The 21,902-nt window shown below is 41.0% G+C and overlaps 2 protein-coding genes and 1 long non-coding RNA gene across 5 annotated transcripts in view; 1 reads left to right on the forward strand and 2 right to left on the reverse strand.

Annotated features, from left to right (window-relative positions):
• Positions 1 to 21,902, forward strand: part of Sos1 (SOS Ras/Rac guanine nucleotide exchange factor 1) — an 80,020-nt gene that overhangs the window by 47,564 nt on the left and 10,554 nt on the right. For both annotated transcript variants that reach the window (XM_087553022.1, NM_001100716.1), the window contains 10 exons: positions 4,313 to 4,394; positions 5,383 to 5,505; positions 5,818 to 5,921; positions 7,138 to 7,360; positions 8,430 to 8,549; positions 12,780 to 12,942; positions 14,166 to 14,283; positions 18,849 to 19,021; positions 19,225 to 19,341; positions 20,799 to 21,066. In XM_087553022.1, the coding sequence (XP_087409148.1) occupies positions 4,313 to 4,394; positions 5,383 to 5,505; positions 5,818 to 5,921; positions 7,138 to 7,360; positions 8,430 to 8,549; positions 12,780 to 12,942; positions 14,166 to 14,283; positions 18,849 to 19,021; positions 19,225 to 19,341; positions 20,799 to 21,066 (1,491 nt within the window). The remainder of the gene's footprint in view (positions 1 to 4,312; positions 4,395 to 5,382; positions 5,506 to 5,817; positions 5,922 to 7,137; positions 7,361 to 8,429; positions 8,550 to 12,779; positions 12,943 to 14,165; positions 14,284 to 18,848; positions 19,022 to 19,224; positions 19,342 to 20,798; positions 21,067 to 21,902) is intronic.
• Positions 1,087 to 21,902, reverse strand: part of Arhgef33 (Rho guanine nucleotide exchange factor 33) — a 127,831-nt gene continuing 107,015 nt past the window's right edge. The window contains exon 16 of one of the 2 annotated variants that reach the window (XM_087554230.1): positions 1,087 to 2,150. In XM_087554230.1, coding sequence (XP_087410356.1) covers positions 2,072 to 2,150 — 79 coding nt within the window. In that variant the 3' untranslated portion in view covers positions 1,087 to 2,071. The remainder of the gene's footprint in view (positions 2,151 to 21,902) is intronic. The other variant, XM_087554229.1, reaches the window with a different exon arrangement.
• Positions 12,593 to 17,939, reverse strand: LOC148005074 (uncharacterized). The gene is made up of 3 exons (XR_015622778.1): positions 17,827 to 17,939; positions 15,010 to 16,492; positions 12,593 to 14,356 (listed from the first exon to the last, which is right to left on the reverse strand). It is a non-coding gene; the product is annotated as an uncharacterized LOC148005074 (long non-coding RNA).

A 21,902-nucleotide genomic window follows, 5' to 3' on the forward strand; every position in this document is an offset into this window, starting at 1 on the left:
TTCATAAGTCTTAAGACCTTGCCATATTAAATGTCAAATGTTAAATCAAAGTAGGGACAGAAAAAGGAAGATTGATGATCTCAAATTTAATATGCTGTATTCTGAATACTAGATATAATGTAAATATAGTTGAAGTTCAGGAGATTTTTGAATTATTGTATACCAAATAACAAAAAATTGACAAGGGGTTGTAGTCAGCTATAAGGCCAGCAAAAAAATAGTAGCCATGGTGTGGGCTGTGGCTCAGTGGATGAATGCTTGCCTAATGTGCACAAGGCTCTGGGTTCAACCCCTGGCACCTCATGGTCTGGGCATGGTGGCACATGCCTGTCACCTCTGCATGTAACGCTCAGGAGTCAGAGGCAGGAGGAATAGAAGTTCAAAGCCATCCTCAGCTATATAGTAAGTTTTGGGTCAATCTGAGACACATGAGATCCCATCTCAGAAGATAAACAGACAGATCACATAAAAATAACCACAGCTTATAGATGAAAAAACCTGGGCCTATACCACGAACTTGAGACTAGCTTCAGTAGGCGTTGTATAGAGTGTGAAAAAGCAGACACAGAGAAACTGTGACCCTGTTAAGGGAGGAGGTCACCTCCGGTGGGTCAGCTTCGCTGTTTGTGTTGAAGTTGGAAGGGTGTGTCTGAGTAGTACATGTCCAGACTGGCCTTTGGTTATGTCAAATTGAGCTACCTTCTTTTTAGTGGGTATTTGTTCATGTTTGTACCTTTAAGCCAGATTCGGCCTGACTTCAATACAGGTAAGGTCTCTCAAAATAAGTTTGTTACTCATTAAGAATTGTTCATTGCTTTAGATTAAAAAATAACTCTGTGTGTGTGTGTGTGTGTGTGTGTGTGTGTGTGTGTGTGTGTGTGTGTGTGTGTGTTTTGAAACCAGCATGGGAATATAGGTAGTTTTGGTTTTTTTCTTTTTTCTTTTTGTTAAGTACTTAAGCTTCTGCCAGTTTCTTGGAGTATTTTAGTTGTTCCACAAAAACCCCACCCTCCCTTCTTGGCAAGGCTACTTTTAGCTTCCAGCCAAGATAAGAACAAAAAAAGTTTCAGTCACGTTAGACCGTGCTGCAGTAGTGGTTACTGTGGAGTATTTATTCCGTTGGCCAGCACCAGAAGTTCCTCTTGTGAACAGTGTTATAGGAAGAACAGCTGCTGCTTTCTAACATTCCACGAGTTATAGGATCACACTTAGATTGCTCATTTCTAGTGACTTCTGGTACCTCTAACCAGCTTAGCAGTTACAGCTGCATTCTGAATTAGTCATTTACATAAACTCACATAGTGACACTATCATTCGTCGATAAATTCTATATATTTGGCTCTCAGAGCTAAGGAAGGCTAATGGGAATCCTCTGGTCCTGGGTGGGAGGGTTATCTGCCTTGAGAGAACAGCACCAGAGCAGGAACTGAATGGCCATGCTCTTCTGTGGGTCCCCTAGTCTGTCTGACACTATGGAGTCTGGTTACTCCTGACCTGAGCTGTTTACCTCCCCAGAACGCATCTGACTGTAAATGTAAGTCAAAACTCTGTTGAGGATATTCTCCAGCAGTCACGGGGAACTGATGTGGTCGGCTGGACTGCTGTGGCACTGAAGTGCAGGGTCCCTTTCCCAGCTTTCCCAGCATGGTCATCACTTACTAGCCTGGGAAGATGAAGACCCCGCTTTAAAATAGCCATACTTTTCTTAAAACATAGCACTTGCTTTTCTTCTATCTGAAACTCACAGCTTTTTGCCTGACTGACGCTGGGTAGCATTGGGGAAAAAAAAAAGAAGTTCTGAGTGTGATGTTAGATTGCCAGCCTGAAGTAAACCTGGGCTTGGAGGAGAGATGGGTGCACACTTGCAGTGTGGAAGTCAGCCCAGAGATGCTCAGAGACCTCATCTAGGACACAGCTCTCTAGCAAGGGCAGCCGAGTAGCCCAGCCGTGGCCTCTGTTGCTTCCTAAACACGTGCTATTTTGAGAAGCCTCACCTTACAAACAGATTTGCAGAACAGGAAGAAGATTCTTGAAAGGGAGGGCTGTGATGGTACCGATAAATACCTCTGTTTTAAAATCTTGTACAGCCTTCTGTTTTTAAATCTTTTCTTCTGGATGAGACATTAGTCTTTAACTGAGGATCTCTGTAACTGAAGACAAACAATAAAATACCAACAAAAAGGAAATTATTAAAAGATTTTATGTATTTAAAACACTTTTACCAGTAACCCACTCTAGCCTCAGGAGGTATAAACTAAAGGAAGAAACCCTGAGTAAAACCAAAGGAGTTTTTAGTTGGAGGCATGGTCAGACCTGCCTGCAACCCCAGCACTTGGGGAGACGAAAGCAAGAGGATTGTGAATTCAAGGCCAGCCTGGATATCTAGTGAGGCCCTGTCTCAAAAGCAAAAAACTCCCACAATAATATCCCTTTGTTCTATAATTGTTTTTCTTCAAAGTGAAAAATTATTCAGTATTTTCAGTCGGGGCTGTTTGGCAGTTAAATCCGTTCACTGTCTTGATGATGAATGCCAGCAGATCACATCAGAGTCTATCTTGTCATAAAGCCACGGATTTTAGTTTAAGGTAAAAAGGATTACTTGTGATTTTAGTTGAACTTAGGGTTCTTAGAATCAACAGTTTTCTAACTTCACTAAACGTTATCCTAGTCAAAGACTTTATACATTTTTAACAATAATGTGTGTATATTTACTGCTGTCAGTGAATTTGTCAGTTTACCCATGTTAATGTCAAGGCCACCCTCTGCTACACGTGCAATGGAGCCATGGGTCTGTCCATGTGCTCTTTGGGTGGTGCTTTAGTCCCTGGGAGCTCTGGTTGGTTGGCATTGTTGTTCTTATGGGGTTGCAAACCACTTTAGCTCCTTCAATCCTTTCTCTAACTCCTCCAATGGGGACCCTGTTCTCAGTTCAATGGTTGGCTGCTAACAGAGCATTTCCCTCTGTGTTTGTCAGGCTCTGGCCGAGCCTCTGAGGAGACAGCGCATCAGGCTCCTGTCTGCATGCACTTCTTGACTTCATCAGTCTTATCTAAGTTTTGGTGGCTATTTATATGGGCTGTATCCCCAGGTGGGGCAGGCTCTGAATAGCCGTTCCTTCAGTCTCTGCTCCAAACTTTGTCTCCATATCTCCTCCTATGAATATTTTTGTTCTCACTCTTAAGAAGGACTGAAGCATCCACACTTTTGCCGTCCTTCTTCTTGAGATTCATGTGGTCTGTGGATTGTATCTTGGGGGGGGGGGGTAGTTGGGGAGGAGGGACACCCTTATAGAAGAAGGAGAGGGAGATGGGATGGGGGGCTTATGGCCAAGAAACCAGGAAAGGGAGTAACATTTGAGATGTAAATAAAAAATATCCAATAAAAAACAAAATAAACAAAAGAATGAGAAATGTTCCTACAAGAGACTCAAGTCTTTTAAAGACTTTAGACTAATTGTGGGTGGACCTTAGAAAAATCTGAGTTGTAGAAGTGAGTGGTGTTGTTGGACAGTTACTGTGCGTCTCCAGCTGGCTTCCAATTCCCAGAGACATGCCTGCCTCTGCTTCTGCGGAGACTGAAGCCGTGCGGTCATACCCAGAGAAATGGCTGTGGGTGCTGTTGTTGCTACTGTTGCTTCCTCATGCAGGAGAAAATAGCCTAGGGTCTTCTTTGCTGATCATAGATAGTGAGCTACCTTTCTAACCTGGAAGGAACCTTTCTCCTATTATTGTCAAGGAAAAGATACAAGGAGGCAAGACTAGGAGAGTCATCTGACTCAGTTGGCCTCCATGGAGATGTGTGTGGGCTGTGGAAGAAGAGCCTCCTGCTCTGACTGAGCTGTGCGTGTGTGTGTGTGTGCGCGCGCGCGCATGCACACGCTTACCCTACTGCTTTGTAACATTGGCTCTCTGGTTTTATGCTCTGTTCTCATGATCTAAAGGAAACTGGGAAATGTAGTTCATTGAACTGCATGTCAGGCGACCGGTAGGTCACTGCTGCTACATCTCCACAAGGTAAATGAACCAACAGGTGAAGCTTTGAGATTCTGGGAGCAAATGGAAACCTGGTTCAGTTCCTTGCCCTTGCTTTTCTTCGCTGCATATTTCTTGCCAGTGATGAGTTTAAGACAGGGCCACTGCTTTAGGAAGCAACTGAAGCTAGCAGTAAGTACATTTTAAAATCTACAGTTGTCTCCATGGTAAGATCTGTGGGGACTTTTTAAGACTGAGTATTTGATCTCTTTTGAAACTGAAAATAATAGTTTTAATCATTGCTTACACAAGACTTTAATATTTTTCCTTTTTCTTCCTAGATCCAAATTTTGTTCGGACATTTCTTACAACATACAGATCATTTTGCAAACCTCAAGAACTACTGAATCTTCTAATAGAAAGGTCTGTTGATTTTAAGTGTTCAAGTTCTCTATTTTTGAAGCAATTAAGATATTTCCCATAAATGTGTTAATAAGCTTAACTGTAGTTGAACTCTTAAAATAAAAGCTAACTTTGATTATTTAAATAATCAAAAATTCTCATTGACATAGTGCTTAAAGCTAAAGGCTTTGGTTCAGTCTAAGCAGTGTTCCCAGTCTGAATTGGCCAAGTTAAAAAGCTATATCAATATGGATGACTTAGAATCTAGGCTGGGCATGTGCCTATAACTGAGAACTTGGGAGGTAGAAGCAGGAGGAGTAGGAGTTCAAGGTCATCTTTAACTGTTTAAGATTTAAAGAAGTTTAAGGTTCCCCTGAACTATATCAAATCATGTCTTTAAAATAATGAGACACTAGAAATTCAAATTTTAATGGTTCACACATTCTAAACAAGTTTTCAAATTATGACATATTGAATTAAATGAATCTTGTCAGTGAGCAAATGCTTTTATCAAGGAAAATATTTTTATCTACACAAAGAACAATCAAGAATCAAGTTTCAGGACTGGGGATTTAGCTCAGTGGTAGAGCGCTTGCCTAGGAAGCGCAAGGCCCTGGGTTCGGTCCCCAGCTCCGAAAGAAAGAACCAAAAAAAAAAAAAAAAGAATCAAGTTTCAATCATTAGTCACCCTTAAAATTATATGTACTGATTTAAGAGTTCTCTACAACTAAAAATGGACATTAGCCTCACTTGTTTTAAATTTTACATGTATTTTTATTTTGCTTCTAGTTAGTTTTAGCTGTTGGCAAAACTAACTTTTTAAAATATTAACTTTAAAAAAATTATCATTAGCTTTTACCTTATAAAAGTGGATTTTCACTGATGTGTCTGTATCTGTAGTAATTTCTTACATTATTCTCTTGATTGTACTGATAAGTATAAATAAAAGTTTGGGAATTTGGATTTGATATAATATTTTTGTTATTTTTTTTTTTCTGTTTTCTGTTAGATTTGAAATTCCAGAGCCTGAGCCAACAGAAGCTGATCGCATAGCTATAGAGAATGGAGATCAGCCCCTGAGCGCAGAGCTGAAAAGGTTTAGAAAGGAGTATATCCAGCCTGTACAGCTGAGGTAAGACTGTACTGAAGACCGTCTACAGGCTCAAAGCTGGGCAGTGGTGGCCAATCCCAGCACTTGGGAGGCAGCGGCAGGCCAATCTCTGAGTTCCAGGACAGCCGGGGCTACACAAAGAAACCCTGTCTTGGGAAAAACAAAGCCCTGGGGGAAAAAAGTGGAAATGTTTGAAAACTGTTGCTAAGCAAAGGTGAAGGGGAGCAAACGGAGTGGGTTAAGTCTTATCCGAGTCCTTACAGCTTTAGGAGACCGCTCGCCAGTCTCAGCGGGTACATTTAATGTTTGATTCTGTGTTGCATCAATGCACAGGGTGTTAAACGTGTGTCGGCACTGGGTGGAGCACCATTTCTATGACTTTGAAAGAGATGTAGACCTTTTACAGAGAATGGAGGAATTTATTGGAACAGTAAGAGGTATGTTTTTCTTAAGTTCTTACTTTTATATGTGATAAAATTACCAATATGGTTACTGTCAATTGACGCCGTTATAGCTAATTTAAAAATGTTAAACATTCTTATCACATAGCATTTAGGCTGGGTGTGGTGGAGTATACCTTTAATCCCAGTACTCAGGAGGCAGATGGGGAGGATTTCTGTGAGTTTTAGGACAGCCAGGACTACAGTAGTGAGACCCTTTCTCAGAAAACAAAACAACAAAACCCAGCATTGGCAGCTGCTGACTCAGCATACTGTCATCTGTTACAGAACTGGTTCTGTTAGTCTCAGGCTAAGCTAGAACACTTAATTGAAACTTTGTTTACCCTGGGTACAGGCTGGAATTCTTTTACGACTGCAACACTTGTTGATAAAGGCGCATGGTTAGGTAAATAGAGCAAGTCAAGGAGATGATAGTATATCACACTGACAGATTGCTTTTTAACACCACTAATCAGAAATATAATTTTGACTCTTTAGATTCATTCAGTTTACTTATGAAAAAGCATGAGAAACTACAGTTGATTATCTTCAGAGTTTCCCTTACTTTAAAAATTCTGTGATTATATGACTCCCAAGTTTGCCTAGACAAATTTGGTTTTATATCCATTGTCCAGTCAACATGAAAATCAGAAAATACGGGTTGGGGATTTAGCTCAGTGGTAGAGCGCTCGCCTAGGAAGCGAAAGGCCCTGGGTTCGGTCCCCAGCTCCGGAAAAAAAAAAAAAAGAAATTGAAAAAAAAAATCAGAAAGTACAGGGTTACATAGATTATTTCCTGTAAGTACATAGGCACACAAAAATAGAAACATATGATGAATCAGTCCTCATAATTGGGTTATAAAGTACAGTATTAGTTAGATATGTGAATGTATGGAACTTATTCTTGTTAATCTTTCATTTTATATGGAATATGAATGTGAAACTAGTATTTTGAACTAAGATTCAAAATGTTGGAGGCAAAAAATCAAATTACTTTTAGAATGTGTCTAGGAAAGGTCTAGCTTGACCTCACACTATTCACAGTGATTACCTGTGTGGAAAGGATGAGGAGATTGGGGAGGGACTTACAGGATCTGCTTTGCTCATTTGAACTTTATAGTAATGATTTATTCCTGTATCACTTGTCTTACTTGAAACATTTTTAAAAACAAAGTGTTAAAGAGTATTTAAATGTTTGTTAAAATGTATTTCAGGTAAAGCAATGAAAAAATGGGTCGAATCCATCACTAAGATAATCCAAAGGAAAAAAATTGCAAGAGACAATGGCCCAGGTCATAATATTACATTTCAGAATTCACCTCCCACAGTTGAGTGGCACATAAGCAGACCTGGGCATATAGAGACTTTTGACTTGCTCACCCTACACCCAATAGAAATTGCTCGACAACTCACTTTACTTGAATCAGATCTATACCGGTATGTTATTCAACATTCAAGCTCAGAAGTTATCTGAGTTCATTGTAGAAGTGGAGTACATTTTGTCTTCTAGTGTTGTCATGAGATGCAGAGGGGGCGGTGTGTGTGTGCAGCATCAGGTGCTGCAGTCAGTCTGGTCCTTTGCCCCCTCAGGCATTACTGATCTGCTTACCTTTATGCTCTTTCAGTTACCCCTGCTTGGTAAGCTTGGTTCAAATCCTGGCAGCACCATTTGCTGGCTGCAGCTTGTACTAACTTGTGGGTCGTGAGGTTTCCAGTGTGTGTGTGATTATAGACCGAGCTCAAAGCAGCCACATAGAGACTAGTGCTCCACAGTGCAAACTAGAGCCACCAGTGAGCTACAGTTACGTCTCGGCCAGCCATGGCCCCTTATAGTTTAATATTATTCATTGATAAAACTATCCGAAAAACATGTTTCTGGTTTGAAATTTTATTTAGAACCTCAAAATTATTAATCACAAAATGAGAAAAAGAGCTAAATTTATAAATCCTTGCACCTACATTTATCATGGTTCCCAAATGATAATGTGAGAATTTTACAGTTCGTTCTCAGACACTTTTGCAGGGTGGGTTTTCTTTTCTACCCACTGTAAGAGCAAAAGCCAACCAAGACTGAATTAGTAATCGCTGTGCCTCGCTGGTTACTCACCGATGCCATTGAAGTGGCTGCCTTCCCGTCCTAACCTAGCAGATAACGTCTGGAAGAGCTAGGGAGGACGGTACGCGGAAGTGTGCGTTAGGCATAAGCACTGGGTGATGTGTGCAGCAGTGCGGCACTCAGGGTGCTGGGCACAGGGAGTAAGGGCCTAGCTGGGCTACATGGGAGACACTGCCTTTAAAGCAAACCAGCGAGGAATAATTGGATTGCAAGAGTGTCTGCCAAAATATTTCTAATCTGAAAACATAAAAAATTATAAATACTCCTTGTTTTCACCAACTTCCTATTGATAAAAGAGCAGCCCTTCTAGAAGTAGTTTAGTTTCTCTTATGTAGTAAACTGTATACTTCAGGAGAAATGTGATGTGCCATTTTATGTTGATGATTTTAGAGCTGTGCAGCCATCAGAATTAGTTGGAAGTGTGTGGACAAAAGAAGATAAAGAAATTAACTCTCCTAACCTTCTGAAAATGATTCGGCACACCACCAACCTCACTCTGTGGTTTGAGAAGTAAGTGCTGTGCACATTTTTTTCTGTGGCTGTGGGCAGGTTACGGATTGGGGCTGGTTTGCTTCTGTACAGCACCTCTTCCCCCTTTCTTGTAACCTAAGTGTTCTAATGTGCATTTGAATCTCACTGGTGTTTTGGTTTTGAATGGTTGCCTGGAGCCACCGTTGGGCTGCAGCTTTCCTCTAGCAGGCAGACACTCCTTCCTCCCACACGTCTCTCACTGCTCCCGTCTGCATTCGTCTGCATTCGTATAGACCTAATTAATGGTGCAAACCCAGCAGTGCTTCCTTACTGGGATTACGTTGCCATCTGCTGTCACCATCTTAACCTTACAGAGCCTTTTTCATCCACTCATGTCCTCTTCTGTTGACAGTATATTACATTTTATACTACAGACTCAAAAGTACATTCATACACATTAAATTAGTGGCTTATTAGACACGGTAAGAGGAAAGAATGGGTGTTTACAGTGTTTTTATAGTTACAGGCACCTTTACTGATGGTCTCTGTGTGGACTGAGATTGCCATCGGGGCCTTGTTTTCAGCCTGGGGACCCCTTTGGTGTTTCTGGGTCGGCTCAGAGCAGACACGCAGGGTTTATTGTGTGGCTTGAGAAGCAGCTGTCCTGAGATCGTTCTTTCTACGCTGTCGCTCACATCTGTCGCTGGGCGCTGCCCTCCATCTCTCACTCCCAAGTTTCCGTTTGGTTCTGTTACAATTTTTATTCTTTCCTGCTCTCTCTCTAGATATTGTCACAGTGTTCTCTCCCGTGCTTCTTTACCAGGTTGTTCTTTAGCTCTGTGACCATGCTCTCTAATGGCGACTTTGAAATATTTCAGTTAATTTACATCTAGTCATTCAAACAGGCAGTTTCTGCTCCCTGCTTTTATTACCCCACTGGCTAGGTCGTACTTTTTATTTCTTTACACGCTTCATAATGGATATAGCAACTTTCAGAACTGCCCTCTGCCTTCCACAGCTTTTCCTTTGCTACTTAAACGTGATGTGGCCTAAGCAGGTAGATGTGGGATGCCCACAGTCACTACTTTGGGAAGACTGGTTCCAGATGGCTCACATTCACTCTCTCCCAGACTGCACCCCCAGCTCTAAGTGTTACAGTACTAATTTCCATCTTCACTCCTTTGTTGTGAACAGTTCCGTGCTAGCACAGATTGCTGTACAGAATAAACCAATGAAATTCTAGTTCCTTGGAAGTAAAGTTTCTAAGGTCCTTAATAACTGATATTTGTTCTAACCTTATCTATCTCCCTGCTTCAGCAAATAGCTAACACACAGTTGAGCCTATGTGTTGTTGTAAAAATATAAAAAATGAAAAAAATATTGTTGTCTTTTACCTTGCTAGGTCTGGCACCGTAGTACCCCAAGATAGCTACCGGATATCTTGTCAGAAGCACACATCCCTACTCCGTGGCGGCCCACACCTCCCTTACACTTAAATCGCTACATGAATGAACACACAACACAATAATCTTTGACCCAATTGATAAGATATAATTTCCCACCTAAACATACAAAGCCCAGTATCATCCATCCCTTAGGAACATTAATAACAACCTGTAAATACACAGAGCGGAATCTTAACATCACCTGCCATGGCTTCTTGCCCTCTCCCTCCTCTCTTCCTCCTTTCTGTTCCAGTCTCCTCCTCTAACGTCAAACTTCTCTCCTGCCCATCCTTCCTTTTCCTCCAATGACAGGCCTCCTTCTATCCTGTACCTGCCCCTCACCTGTGCTTTACAAATTCATTGGGGAGAAGATTCTGGTGAAGTCACCTGAGTCCTGAGTAGTGACTAGGCAGCTGTCCTTGGGGCAGTGGAATTGGCATCAAAATACAGATAAATCCAGGGCGAACCACAACACCTCTGTATCTTCCTTATATCTCCAGATTTCTTCCCAGTTGCCTTTCATAACAACTTCCACTGTCCTGAACATACCTTTGTTATAGATGGTTTGAGGTTGGGAGCTGTTTGTGCCACAGTTCTGGAGAGGACATGAGTCTAGCTCTCTTTAAAGCTCTTTTCTCAGCGTTCTAATTACCCTACAGCCTCAGCCCATAACTGGGCAAAGGGAGGGGTCCGCACATCTTAAGTATTAAGTAAATAAATATTATCAATAAATAAATATGAAGACTGCACTCAATGAAGTCCTAACTCAGCAGAGTAGGAACCTATCCAGGTGTGCACCCCAGCCTCTCAAAATCCCAAGCTGGAACTAGGTGCTCTTTCTCCAACAATCTCAAACAACTGTTCTAGACAAAGGAAGAAGAGGAGGGTGATCTTGGTTGAAATACTCCAAACTCTGCCTTTTTTAAAGAAATTATTTGTAGATTTTCCTAACAATTTTTCATTTGTAGCTTTTTCTTAGGACCACCTCCAAAGACTCTTAGGTATTGAGTTATGGTGGGTAGGTGTGGCCTGCTTTAATAGTTTTCATTAGAGTATATCAGCTGAACTACACTATCTGATAAAGCCCAGAAGTCAGTGAACTTTTATAACTGGGGACTTGTCACCTTAGCTTTGTAGACTGGATATGTTTTTCTCAATAAAGATGTGAGTCCACAGATGGTACTGGTGTTATAAGAACAAGTAGCTGGTGGCGTGGATGAAGGCCTGGAGCAGTCCACGAAAGAAAGCTACAGTTGTCTCTGAGGTCAGAGACAGAATACCTCTAAGAAGAAAGAACGGGAATTTTCCCCCACAATGTTGTCCTGGTTTCATTTTAAACTTGATATATTTAAACACACAGAGGCCCTTTCTTACCATAGTTACTGAAACATGTCACCCTGGGGAAGAGAGTGTAACTAACGGCAGAGCGTGCAGTGTCCTTCCGGTCTCTAGTCGTCCAGTAAGGGAAGGAGAGCATCACACTCGTTTTCAGTGACAGAGTCTTCTCTACTCATCTCAGTGGTCCTGAGCCACAAGTTCAGCAGAATTGGACCCAAGAGCACTGACCTTAATCTTTATACTTGGTAACCAGACGAGTTAAGATAGAAAGCATGCTTGTCTCATGTGTTCTTAATTACTCACCTAATAAGGGAGGCAGAATATTTGTACATAATTCTTTAAATGTTAGCATGTTTAATGTTATAAGCCATATCCTTTGATGGTTTTAAGTATAGAGGTTTTATTCTTAGTATTATATTATATATTAGCCTCATCAAGAAATAATATAATCTAAGGCTGGCTTTACATTTTAAACATTTAATGTGTACTTAGTTTTGAACTAAATTTCTTAAATTATAAACTATTAATGTCACTGAAAACTCGATTTAAATTTTTTTAACTGACAATTTATTATTAATACGTAAAAAGTTCTCTTAAATAGAAAGATTGTGTTAACTAGGCAATTGTGTGTGTGTGTGTGTGTGTGTGTGTGTGTTTGAGTGTTTGAGTTTGATCCAAGGTCTGTCTGTGTGGACCAGGCAATCCTGGAGCTCAGTGTGTGGTTCAAACCAATGTATTGGCAGTCTTGCCTTAGCCATCCAAGTGCTGGCCTATTTGATATGAAAATAAAGATATAACATATACTACATATGCCATATCATACTATATATAATAAACCAATATTATATATTGTGGAAAAAGTGCTTTTTTTTTTTTTTTTTTTTTTTTTTTTTTTGGCTCAAGGTAGTGTATTTTGTTTGCTTCTTGCTCTGGGGAATTAAGTCCAGAGCCCATGCATGGTAATACCATACCATCAGCTACCCTGCTTGCCAGTATTACTTAATTTTAAGTAAAACATCTCAACTTTGCAACATACTAATGGTTATCTTAAAAGCTATTTCTATAAACACAACCAATTATTTCTATATATCAAAAAGCAAAATTAATCTGGATATGGTATTGCACACTTCTGAGTGATAGATTTATCTCTCAGGCAGAGAAATGAATCACTGTAATAGGATCATGTGTGTGCACACACAAAGGAAGCAAAGGTTCTAGAGTAAACATGCCTAGAGCACACCTCATGACAGAGACTCACATCTGGTGAGATTTTACAGCGGACACAGAGGATGCACTAGGGAAGGAGGAAAATGCTTGTCTCCATCACAGTGTAGGTGTCAGAAAAGAGCAGCTCCCAGTGCCTTTCTCTGCAGTCTCCTGTCCAGCCCATTAGTGTAAATATGTCTTTCTGTAGTCAGACTGAACACTTTGAATCATAGTTTTAGGGAAATAAAAATTTTCATTTCTAGTTTGTTTCAATTTCTAGATGTATTGTAGAAACAGAGAACTTAGAAGAAAGAGTAGCAGTAGTGAGTCGAATAATTGAGATTCTACAAGTCTTTCAAGAGCTGAACAACTTCAATGGTGTCCTGGAAGTTGTTAGTGCTATGAACTCGTCACCTGTTTACAGACTGGACCACACATTTGAGGTAAGTGTGTACATGTGTTTTAAAATGAACTTAGGAATTGTATGACATGACTATTATAGACTCAGTCTGTGATCCTCAGCATAACGCCTGTACAGAACTGCCCATCAGCATGATGTCATGGCAGTTGGGTGGGGATTATAAGGTCCCATCTCTTCCACAGCATGTCGCCGTGGTTAGTGGTTGCTGAGAGAGGGAGAGACATATTATTCAGTAGTATAACTACAGGTAAGGTCCTGGGTTCATAAATAGCCCCTCACCCATGCTCCTATAAGCAACTGTAATTTACTCACTGGATCACCAAAAGAAAGGGAGAGAGGTGGGGAAGAGGGAGAGGGAGATATATGCAGATGTTGTAATGAAGCCTGCCAGTGTATAACTAATACCTGCTGATATAAATGGAAAATCAGAATGTTAACTGTTATGATACTTAATACTTAAATGTCTCATTTGTTTTTTTCAGTTCTAGGTTAAATATTGAACTTACCTAAATTTCATAATGAATTGTTTTCTCTTTTAAAATTAAGTGCTCTCCTTAAAATTCATTCATAGGTTCCAACTTGTTAGAAGAAAAACAATCAGCATTTTATTTTCTTAATTTTGCGTGTGCACTCAGGTGTCTGCCATAGGCACATCTGGTGGTTCAAAGAATGTTGTGGAGTAAGTAGGTTCCCTCCGCCCTCTTGATGGGATCTGGGGTCAAGCTCAGATCACCAGGCTTGTGCTGAGCCCACTTGCTGACCTACGTTCAGCAGCTCACGTGTAATGCTCAGTTAAACATTCACGTAAATTGTAGGACAGATGACAAGATAGAGTAGATTATGCACACTTTTAAGCTTGTTCTAAAGTATATGAGGAAGGTTTTTTTCAAAGTTAACCAGGTGTGGTCCTTCAAGCCTTTATTCCCAACACTGGGGAGGCAGAGGCAGGTGGATCTCCATGCTTTGGGGCCAACCTGACCTACATAATGAATTCCAACCTGGCCAGAGATACATGCTGAGACCTTGTCTCAAAATATATATATTATAAATTAAAAGTAAAAACAGTATTAACATTCTTGGAGTCAAAAGTGATTGTGAATGGGCCATAATGGTTAGCTGTTCTTTTGAGTTTTTGTTTGGTTGGTTTTGGGTTTTTTGGGGGTTTTTTGTTTGTTTGTTTGTTTTGGCAAGATTTGCAGTTCCTGTAAAAGTGAGCCCTCCTGACTTTTAATTTTATTATTATAGCAAATACCAAGTAGACAAAAGAAAATTTTAGAAGAAGCTCATGAGTTGAGTGAAGATCACTATAAGAAATATTTGGCAAAACTCAGGTCTATTAATCCACCATGTGTGCCTTTCTTTGGTAAGTCTTTATTCCTAATTGTTATTATGCTTCTAGATAAAACATTTTATTAAATGAGTGTAGAAAATAGCACCTGAATCCTTTCATATTCTTCTTGTTAAGACTTTTAAAGGGGCTGGGGATTTAGCTCAGTGGTAGAGCGCTTACCTAGGAAGCACAAGGCCTTGGGTTCGGTCCCCAGCTCCGAAAAAAAGAACCAAAAAAAAAAAAAAAAAAAAGACTTTTAAAAAAAAGTTCAGACCTAACATAGATTGAGCATCCTAAATGTAAAAATCCACAATGGACATTGAAACTTGTTGAGGCGACACCACAAGTGAAAACTTCATATCTGGCCTTGTTTTGGGAGTCACAAACAAAATGTCAGTTCACTACAAACACTGTAAGATAACCTTCAGGTGTCAGATGTGAGTGTGAGGCCAGTCTGGGCTGCATAGCAAGATCCTATCTGAAAACAAAACAAAGTGTGTCCATCAGTCAGGCCATAGATGTAAGGAATATGTGGTCTGGAAATAAATCTTCTCTTTAGACTTGGAACCCAGGACATCCATAGACACTCCAGGTGCAGCGCAAGCTGAACCCCTCTGACCTCACTGACCTCACTCAGAGAGAGACATGATTCACTTTCTTTTTTTTTTTTTTTTTCTTTTTTCTTTTTTCTTTTTTTTTTTTTTCGGAGCTGGGAACTGAACCCAGGGCCTTGCGCTTGCTAGGCAAGCGCTCTACCACTGAGCTAAATCCCTAACCCCATGATTCACTTTCGAGTGCCATCTGACAGCCATCACATATCATATCACACATGTCTTTGTAGCCATATTATTTTTGTTACTGCTGCAATCCTCCTGCCTCAGCACTCCTGGTTCTTGGGATAAAGAGATGTGCAGCACCTTGACCAACCTTGTGGTTTAGTTTGATAAAGGAAGAAGCAGCAGCATGATTACAGCATCCACAGTTGTATTTAATCGCTAACAAACACATGTCAACATCCACTGCCGTGCCTCTGAGGCAGTCTGCAGCACATTAGACTTTCATTTTTACCAGCTCCTTATTGCCCTCCTTGGCACTGGAGGATGAACGCCTTTCTTCTTTCCAAGACTGACTGTCCTGTCCGATTCTGTTTTTCTTGCATAGAGAGTGAAGATGGGCCTGTCTGTTGCCTTCTTGTAGGTTCCTTACATTTTACACTTTCTGTACTCTTCCCCCAACACACACCCTTTTCCCCATTCCGTGCTAGGGGTGGAACCTGAGCTTATGCCTGCCAGGGAAGTGCCCTGCCTGGGCTGTATCCAGCTCTTGGAGCAGCCCCTCTCTCTGCTTGTGTGCATGCTTGGGTGAGTGTTCTTCTGAAGGTTTAGGAATTGATCTGTCTTACTGTGTTTGACTTAAATGCAATCGTACGTTTTCTCCTAGCTGAATCTTCATCTCTGTTGTTTTCTGTGTAGTCTTAAGTTGTGGTGCCTAGAACAGTGGCAATCCTGATACTTTCCTCAGTGTATCCATTTTCTCTTCTTTCACTGTTGTACTTCATAACTAAATATTTTTACATTTGCTTGTGGGTTTTTGTTTGTTTCTTCGTTTTTCTCTCTGTGAAGCCCTGGCCATCCTGGAACTCAACTGTTTGACCAAGCTGGCCTCAAACTTAGAGATGTTCCTCCCCTGCCTCCAGAGTGCTTTAGGTCTTTTTGATGTGCACGTTGTATGTGTTTTACATTACACTTTATACTTTAATAATCTTACACTAGCATGTACAGCAGCCACATGCTATCCGTAAAGTTAATGTGACTCTTTCATCATCATCACCTGTGATCAGTGTGTTGTGTCCTGTATGTCACCAGGACCTTCACACGCTCTGGAGTTGTGTAGGGATAGGGAAGACAGAACATTGTGATACAAATAACAAAGAAGGGTGAGTGTGACTCAGGTTCTTGGTCCTCTAGCAGTTTGCTCCCACCCTGGTGCAGTGTAATCCTCTGCGGATGGCACCGAGGCTTAGGTTCTTGGTCTTCAAAAGGAAAACTCTGGGCCAGTGTCTTGTCTGGTCTTAGCACCTAGCCATGGGCCTGATATATGGAGGCATCACAAATGTTTTTTGAATGAATGAAAGAATCCGTATTATTTTAGAACAGAAGAGAATTTGGCCACTTAGACTAGTATTTGATAGACACAGTGACATTTAGATTTGCATAGTATCTACATATCCACAGACACACCCCTCCCCTCCTTCCCTCCCTCCTCTCTTTCTCGAATCAAACTTTGGTGGGCCTAGAGAGATGGCTCAGCATTTAGGAGCACTGACTGTTCTTTGATAGGACCCAGGTTCAATTCCTAGTACCACATGGTGGTTTCAACTGACTGTAACTCCCTCTTCTTGACCCCATAGGTACCAGGCATGCATGTGGTACCTAGGCATACATGCAGGCAAAATGCACATAAAAACAAAATAAACAAAATAAAAATAATTAGGCCTGCTACTATATAGAATTGAGGTCCTATTAAATGTGTCCATATACAAATATTCTTTGCAAGTCACATATGCTTAAATATTTCTATGAATGCAGTATTTGATCATCGAAGTTCTGACAGCACTACCATGATTTTATTCTTTTGGCTAGTCATTAATCAGGCATAAAATACTTCTCCAAATTTTATCCTGATGTCTCCCAAAGTGCTTCTTGTATTTTTACAACTTTATCCAAATGTTTTTTTAATATAACACATGTGGACATCCTGTTCACTGTACCAGTCACATTCAGTCTTCCTAAGTACAGAGCTCAATGCCTTCCTGCTATGTCCTGTGTGTGTGTGTGTGTGTGTGTGTGTGTGTGTGTGTGTGTGTGTGTACATGTACACCAACCATTGTTGGAGGGAAGGGACTCTCAGAGGCCAAGAGAAGGTGTTGGATTCCCTGGGAGTCATCTGATATAGGTACTGGGAACCTGACTTGAGCTCTGTGATAGAGAAAGCAAGGCCATGTGTAAACCCTGAGCCACTTCTTGAGTCCCAGTTACTAATGTCTTAAGGCCTACTACCCTTTTATTTCATGCCCTCTGTCCTTTCCAAGCACACAGAGTATGAGAGCTTGCACACTACTCCTCTTTGCCAGTCAGTATAGCTAGCAGTCCTAAAATGCAAAATGTTTCTAACCTCTTATCTCCTAGATAAAAGTTAAGCTTTCCCTTTTTCTCAGAGACTGACTGTACTCGGATGGCCTACTAGTCCTGCACCACAATGCCTAGCAAAAGTTAAACTTAACAAAAGACATTTCACAAACTGAGTACCAGATGCTACTATCTACAAACACTGCAAGTTTTGCCGAATTTGGAAAGCTGATACTGGCTACCATTGCATATGCATACTGTTAAGGACGTTGTTAGAAAGCACAATGCTTACTACAACACACAGTAATTATTTTGTGAACATACCTTGAAGAGTGGCCTTGGTGCTGAGAAATAAACAGATAAATCATGTGCCCAAACCAAACAAGTATTGGTGTCAGTGTTACCTTACTTTACACACACACACACACACACACACACACACACACACACACACAGAGTGTACTTTCATTTGCTATACCTAAATTTGGCAAAAAGGCAGTACATTTATACTCAGTAAATGAACTCAGGTAGTCACACATGCCTGTTTCCACCCCTTCATCAAAAAAAAAAAAAAAAAAGAAAGAAAAGAGAAGAAAAAAAGGCAATGTGTAATTTGGGAGGAAAAACAAGAAAGAAAAGTAATATTCAGATACCAACATTAGCAGTTGCAACCACACTTTCTTCTTTTGTCAGGCCCAATCTCAGTCTGTATACAAATGAGTAACTGAGGCACGGAGAAACTGAGCAGTTTATATAAGACAGGACAGGTAGAGAGCAGCATGGCTGGCTCTAGAACCTTTGTGCCAGGAAGGAACTAAAGTGTTCCTGGGTCAGAAGGCTAGATAAAGACAGGAGTGGACTGAGGCAGAGCTCAGTTAGAAGGAAGGGCGCCTGCCTGCCTGAAGCAGGCGTGGGATGCACACCTGTAATCCCAGGGCTCAGGGGCTGTAGCCAGAGAGAAGGTCCCTAGCTACACGGCAGGCTGGAGACCAGCCTATAGCACCAGGTGTACTAAGTCTAAAATCTGCACGCATTATGTCACCCTGTGCTCGATAGACTCGAAGCCTTTCCTACATCTCCACAAATAAGCCTGCTCAAACATGGCCACTCCAAACTCTAAGACTAAGACTGGAAAGGCAGGAAGTGTCCTCTGAGATGAGTTCCCTCCTCTCTGGCAGTGCCTCATCAGGGACAGCATTGTTGAGTTTCTTCAACACGAGCCACATAACAGTGAGGAGGACGGAAGCCATTATTTTCTAAAAAATAATCTATTTCTGAAACTTGATCTCCCTTTCCTTGAATGTTTGTAGAACTTAAGTATTTTATAGACGGGTTTAATACAGAGGCATATCTGGGCACTGCTTCTTTGCCTATTATCACTGCCGACATTATGCCTACAGTTAGTGAGAAGGAAAAAAACTTCCTGTTTTTCCTTCTTTATCAATGAAGTAATTTTCTGGGTTTTTCTAGGAATTTATCTCACAAATATCTTGAAAACAGAAGAAGGCAACCCTGAGGTCCTAAGAAGACATGGAAAAGAGCTTATCAACTTCAGCAAGAGGAGGAGAGTGGCCGAGATAACAGGAGAGATCCAGCAGTACCAAAACCAGCCTTACTGCTTACGGGTAGAGTCAGACATCAAGGTAAGACGAATCATGTGAGGGTACATTTTTCTGATCACCTTTATACAATGCCTCATAAAGGCTGTTTATATTGTAGAACAGAAAAGGAAAAATAAAATTTATAGTCAGTAACTCAAATTTTCTTATATTGAACTTATCCTAAGATATTTTCAGGAATTTAAAATCTTTAATATTAATAATTTTTTTTTTTACTTTTATTTTAGAGATTCTTTGAAAACTTGAATCCAATGGGAAATAGCATGGAGAAGGAATTTACAGACTATCTATTCAACAAATCCCTAGAAATAGAACCACGGAACCCTAAGCCTCTTCCAAGATTTGTAAGCATTCAAGTCCACAGGTTTCCTATTTACACCTTCCCACGCTGTAGTTACGCACGCCATGTGTCTCGTAGACGAGGGCTGTGAAACTGTTCAGGGACTGGATGGAATAAGACGCTCACACGTGATTAATAAGTAAATATAATGAGGGCTTTCCCACCTGGTTTCAAATAAGTGAACATTAATATTGATTTTAATAAATTCTAATATGATGTAATGATAAAAGTAACCAATTTATATTGTTTGTTATTTTTAGTTGTAACAAGTTAAAATTTGTTTCAAGGACATGGAATTTAAGAAATTTATACTAATTCATTTACAATCAGTATATTTACTTGGTTTATCTGTTTATTTTTGTTTTTCGAGACATTTTCTTTTTGTAGCTCTGGCTGTCCTGGAACTTGTTCTATAGACCAGCCTGACCTCAAACTCATGAGACCCACCTGCCTCTGCTTTCCTAGTTCTGGGAATAAAGGTGTGCACTGCCACCTCCACCTCCAGCATACTTGGGAGTTTTTTAAATAATGACTTATTAGGGGGCTGGGGATTTAGCTCAGTGGTAGAGCGCTTACCTAGGAAGCGCAAGGCCCTGGGTTCGGTCCCCAGCTCCGAAAAAAAGAACCAAAAAAAAAAAAAATGACTTATTAGAAATGTTAACCATGAGTAATGCAAAGTTTGCATAAAAATGCTTTTTCTAGTGCTTTTACTTTGTAGAACTTTGTCAGTGCCGTGCCAAGGTTAGGCTCAGTGTCACCTCTCACTCAATCTGAATTTGTTCCTCCACTCATCGAAAGAGTCAGAATCAATATAAGTAGCTTCTACATGGTCACAGTAAACTAATAACATCTGTGACTCAACAGCCAGATTTCTTTTCAAACTCTAAGTCAGCTTCTAAGCATGAACCTGAAATAGTTCATTAGACATAAGTGTGTCGGCCGCAGTGAGAAGTGCTCATTCTGCAGGGAAAGGCCCTAGAATTAACACTCACACAAGTCAAAATGCAAGCAACTCAGCCGTCAGTGTCCACATGATCTGAACGTCCTCCTGCCCACACTTAATGATGGCTGTTCTGACTTTTCCAACAAGGCCTAATCACCTCAAATAGTGTTTTAAAAACTGGAATTATTGTATAGTACTTATGTATTTCAGAAAAATTTCCATCCCCTAAGGTACCACCTTAACACCTCTGTACTTCTATCCATATTAAAGCTCAGTTACCGACATTAGACTCTAACAGCCCCCCCCACACCCCCCGCACAGGTCCTCCGCAGAGCCGGGTGACCGCGGCACCGGGCAGGGGCGGGGCTCTGTTCTCAACCACTGTGACACTTCATATTGCTCATTTATAATTTTCGTAACTGTTGGTTGAATTTTATTAGGAAAACAAAGAAAACACCTTCCTTTTAGCCACGATGTTTTAAGTACTGTGGTTTGTTTTTTGTTTTTGATGTCTCTAGCCAAAAAAATACAGCTATCCCCTAAAATCTCCTGGTGTTCGTCCATCAAATCCAAGACCAGGAACCATGAGGCACCCTACACCTCTGCAGCAGGAGCCAAGGAAAATCAGCTACAGTCGGATTCCTGAGAGCGAGACAGAAAGTACAGCGTCGGCACCAAACTCCCCGAGAACACCGCTGACGCCGCCTCCTGCGTCCAGCGCCTCCAGTAACACAGACGTCTGCAGCGTGTTCGATTCCGACCACTCCGCAAGCCCTTTTCACTCAAGTGAGTCCAGAGCTCAAGTGCTTCTGAGCAGTTGTTAGTACTGCCCAGGCCAGAGGTGCAGATAACCTTGGTAACTGTGTATTCATCCGTGTACAAAGAGTACATAAGCCCGGGCTTCGGAAGATACTAGAATTCTTTAAGTCTAAAACCTAGAACTGGGAGGTTTTTGAAAGTTGCTGAACACACACTCTGAATCTATCCAAATGCACACTGCCCACGTCTAGAAGAGACAGAGGCCATCCTTAAAAATCTTCAAAGAATATCAACCCTGTGGTTTGTGTTTTTATTTTATTTATTTTCTGGGTATGTGTGTTTTGCCTGTGTGAATGTCTGTACATCTTGTGCGTGCCTGGTGCCTGCAGAGACCAGAAGAGAGCGGCAAATCCCCTGGAGTGGGGGTTGCACACGATTCTGAGCTGCCGTGTGGGTGCTGGGAGCTGAACCCCAGCTTCTAAAGGAAATATCTATTCAGCCACACATTCATTTTATCTGAATATAAGGTATACCATCCCCACTAAATTCTGCGGTGGCTTCTGTTTTCCAGTTCATACGATTCCAGCTCTTAGATCACCCTTCCTCAGGCTCACTGTAGTGTCCTGATCACATGTCGTTCTTGGTGATACTAAGAAGAGCGTGGCCAGACAAGTCCTAGTGACTGCTCTGTCATCCCAGTTCAACCGCAGTGTGAGAGCAATGTTTGTTTGCAAATGTCTAATAGCCACATTAGAGAAAGCAAACATAACTTAGAGTCCTTTCTTTAACCAATATGTAAAAAAGGACTTCAGTGTGAAAGCATAGAACACTTCACGGGGCACATTCCTCTTTAAGGACTTACA

This window comes from Rattus norvegicus, chromosome 6 (assembly GCF_021556685.1).
Source record: "Rattus norvegicus strain SHRSP/BbbUtx chromosome 6, alternate assembly SHRSP_T2T, whole genome shotgun sequence".
Lineage (NCBI taxonomy): Eukaryota > Metazoa > Chordata > Mammalia > Rodentia > Muridae > Rattus > Rattus norvegicus.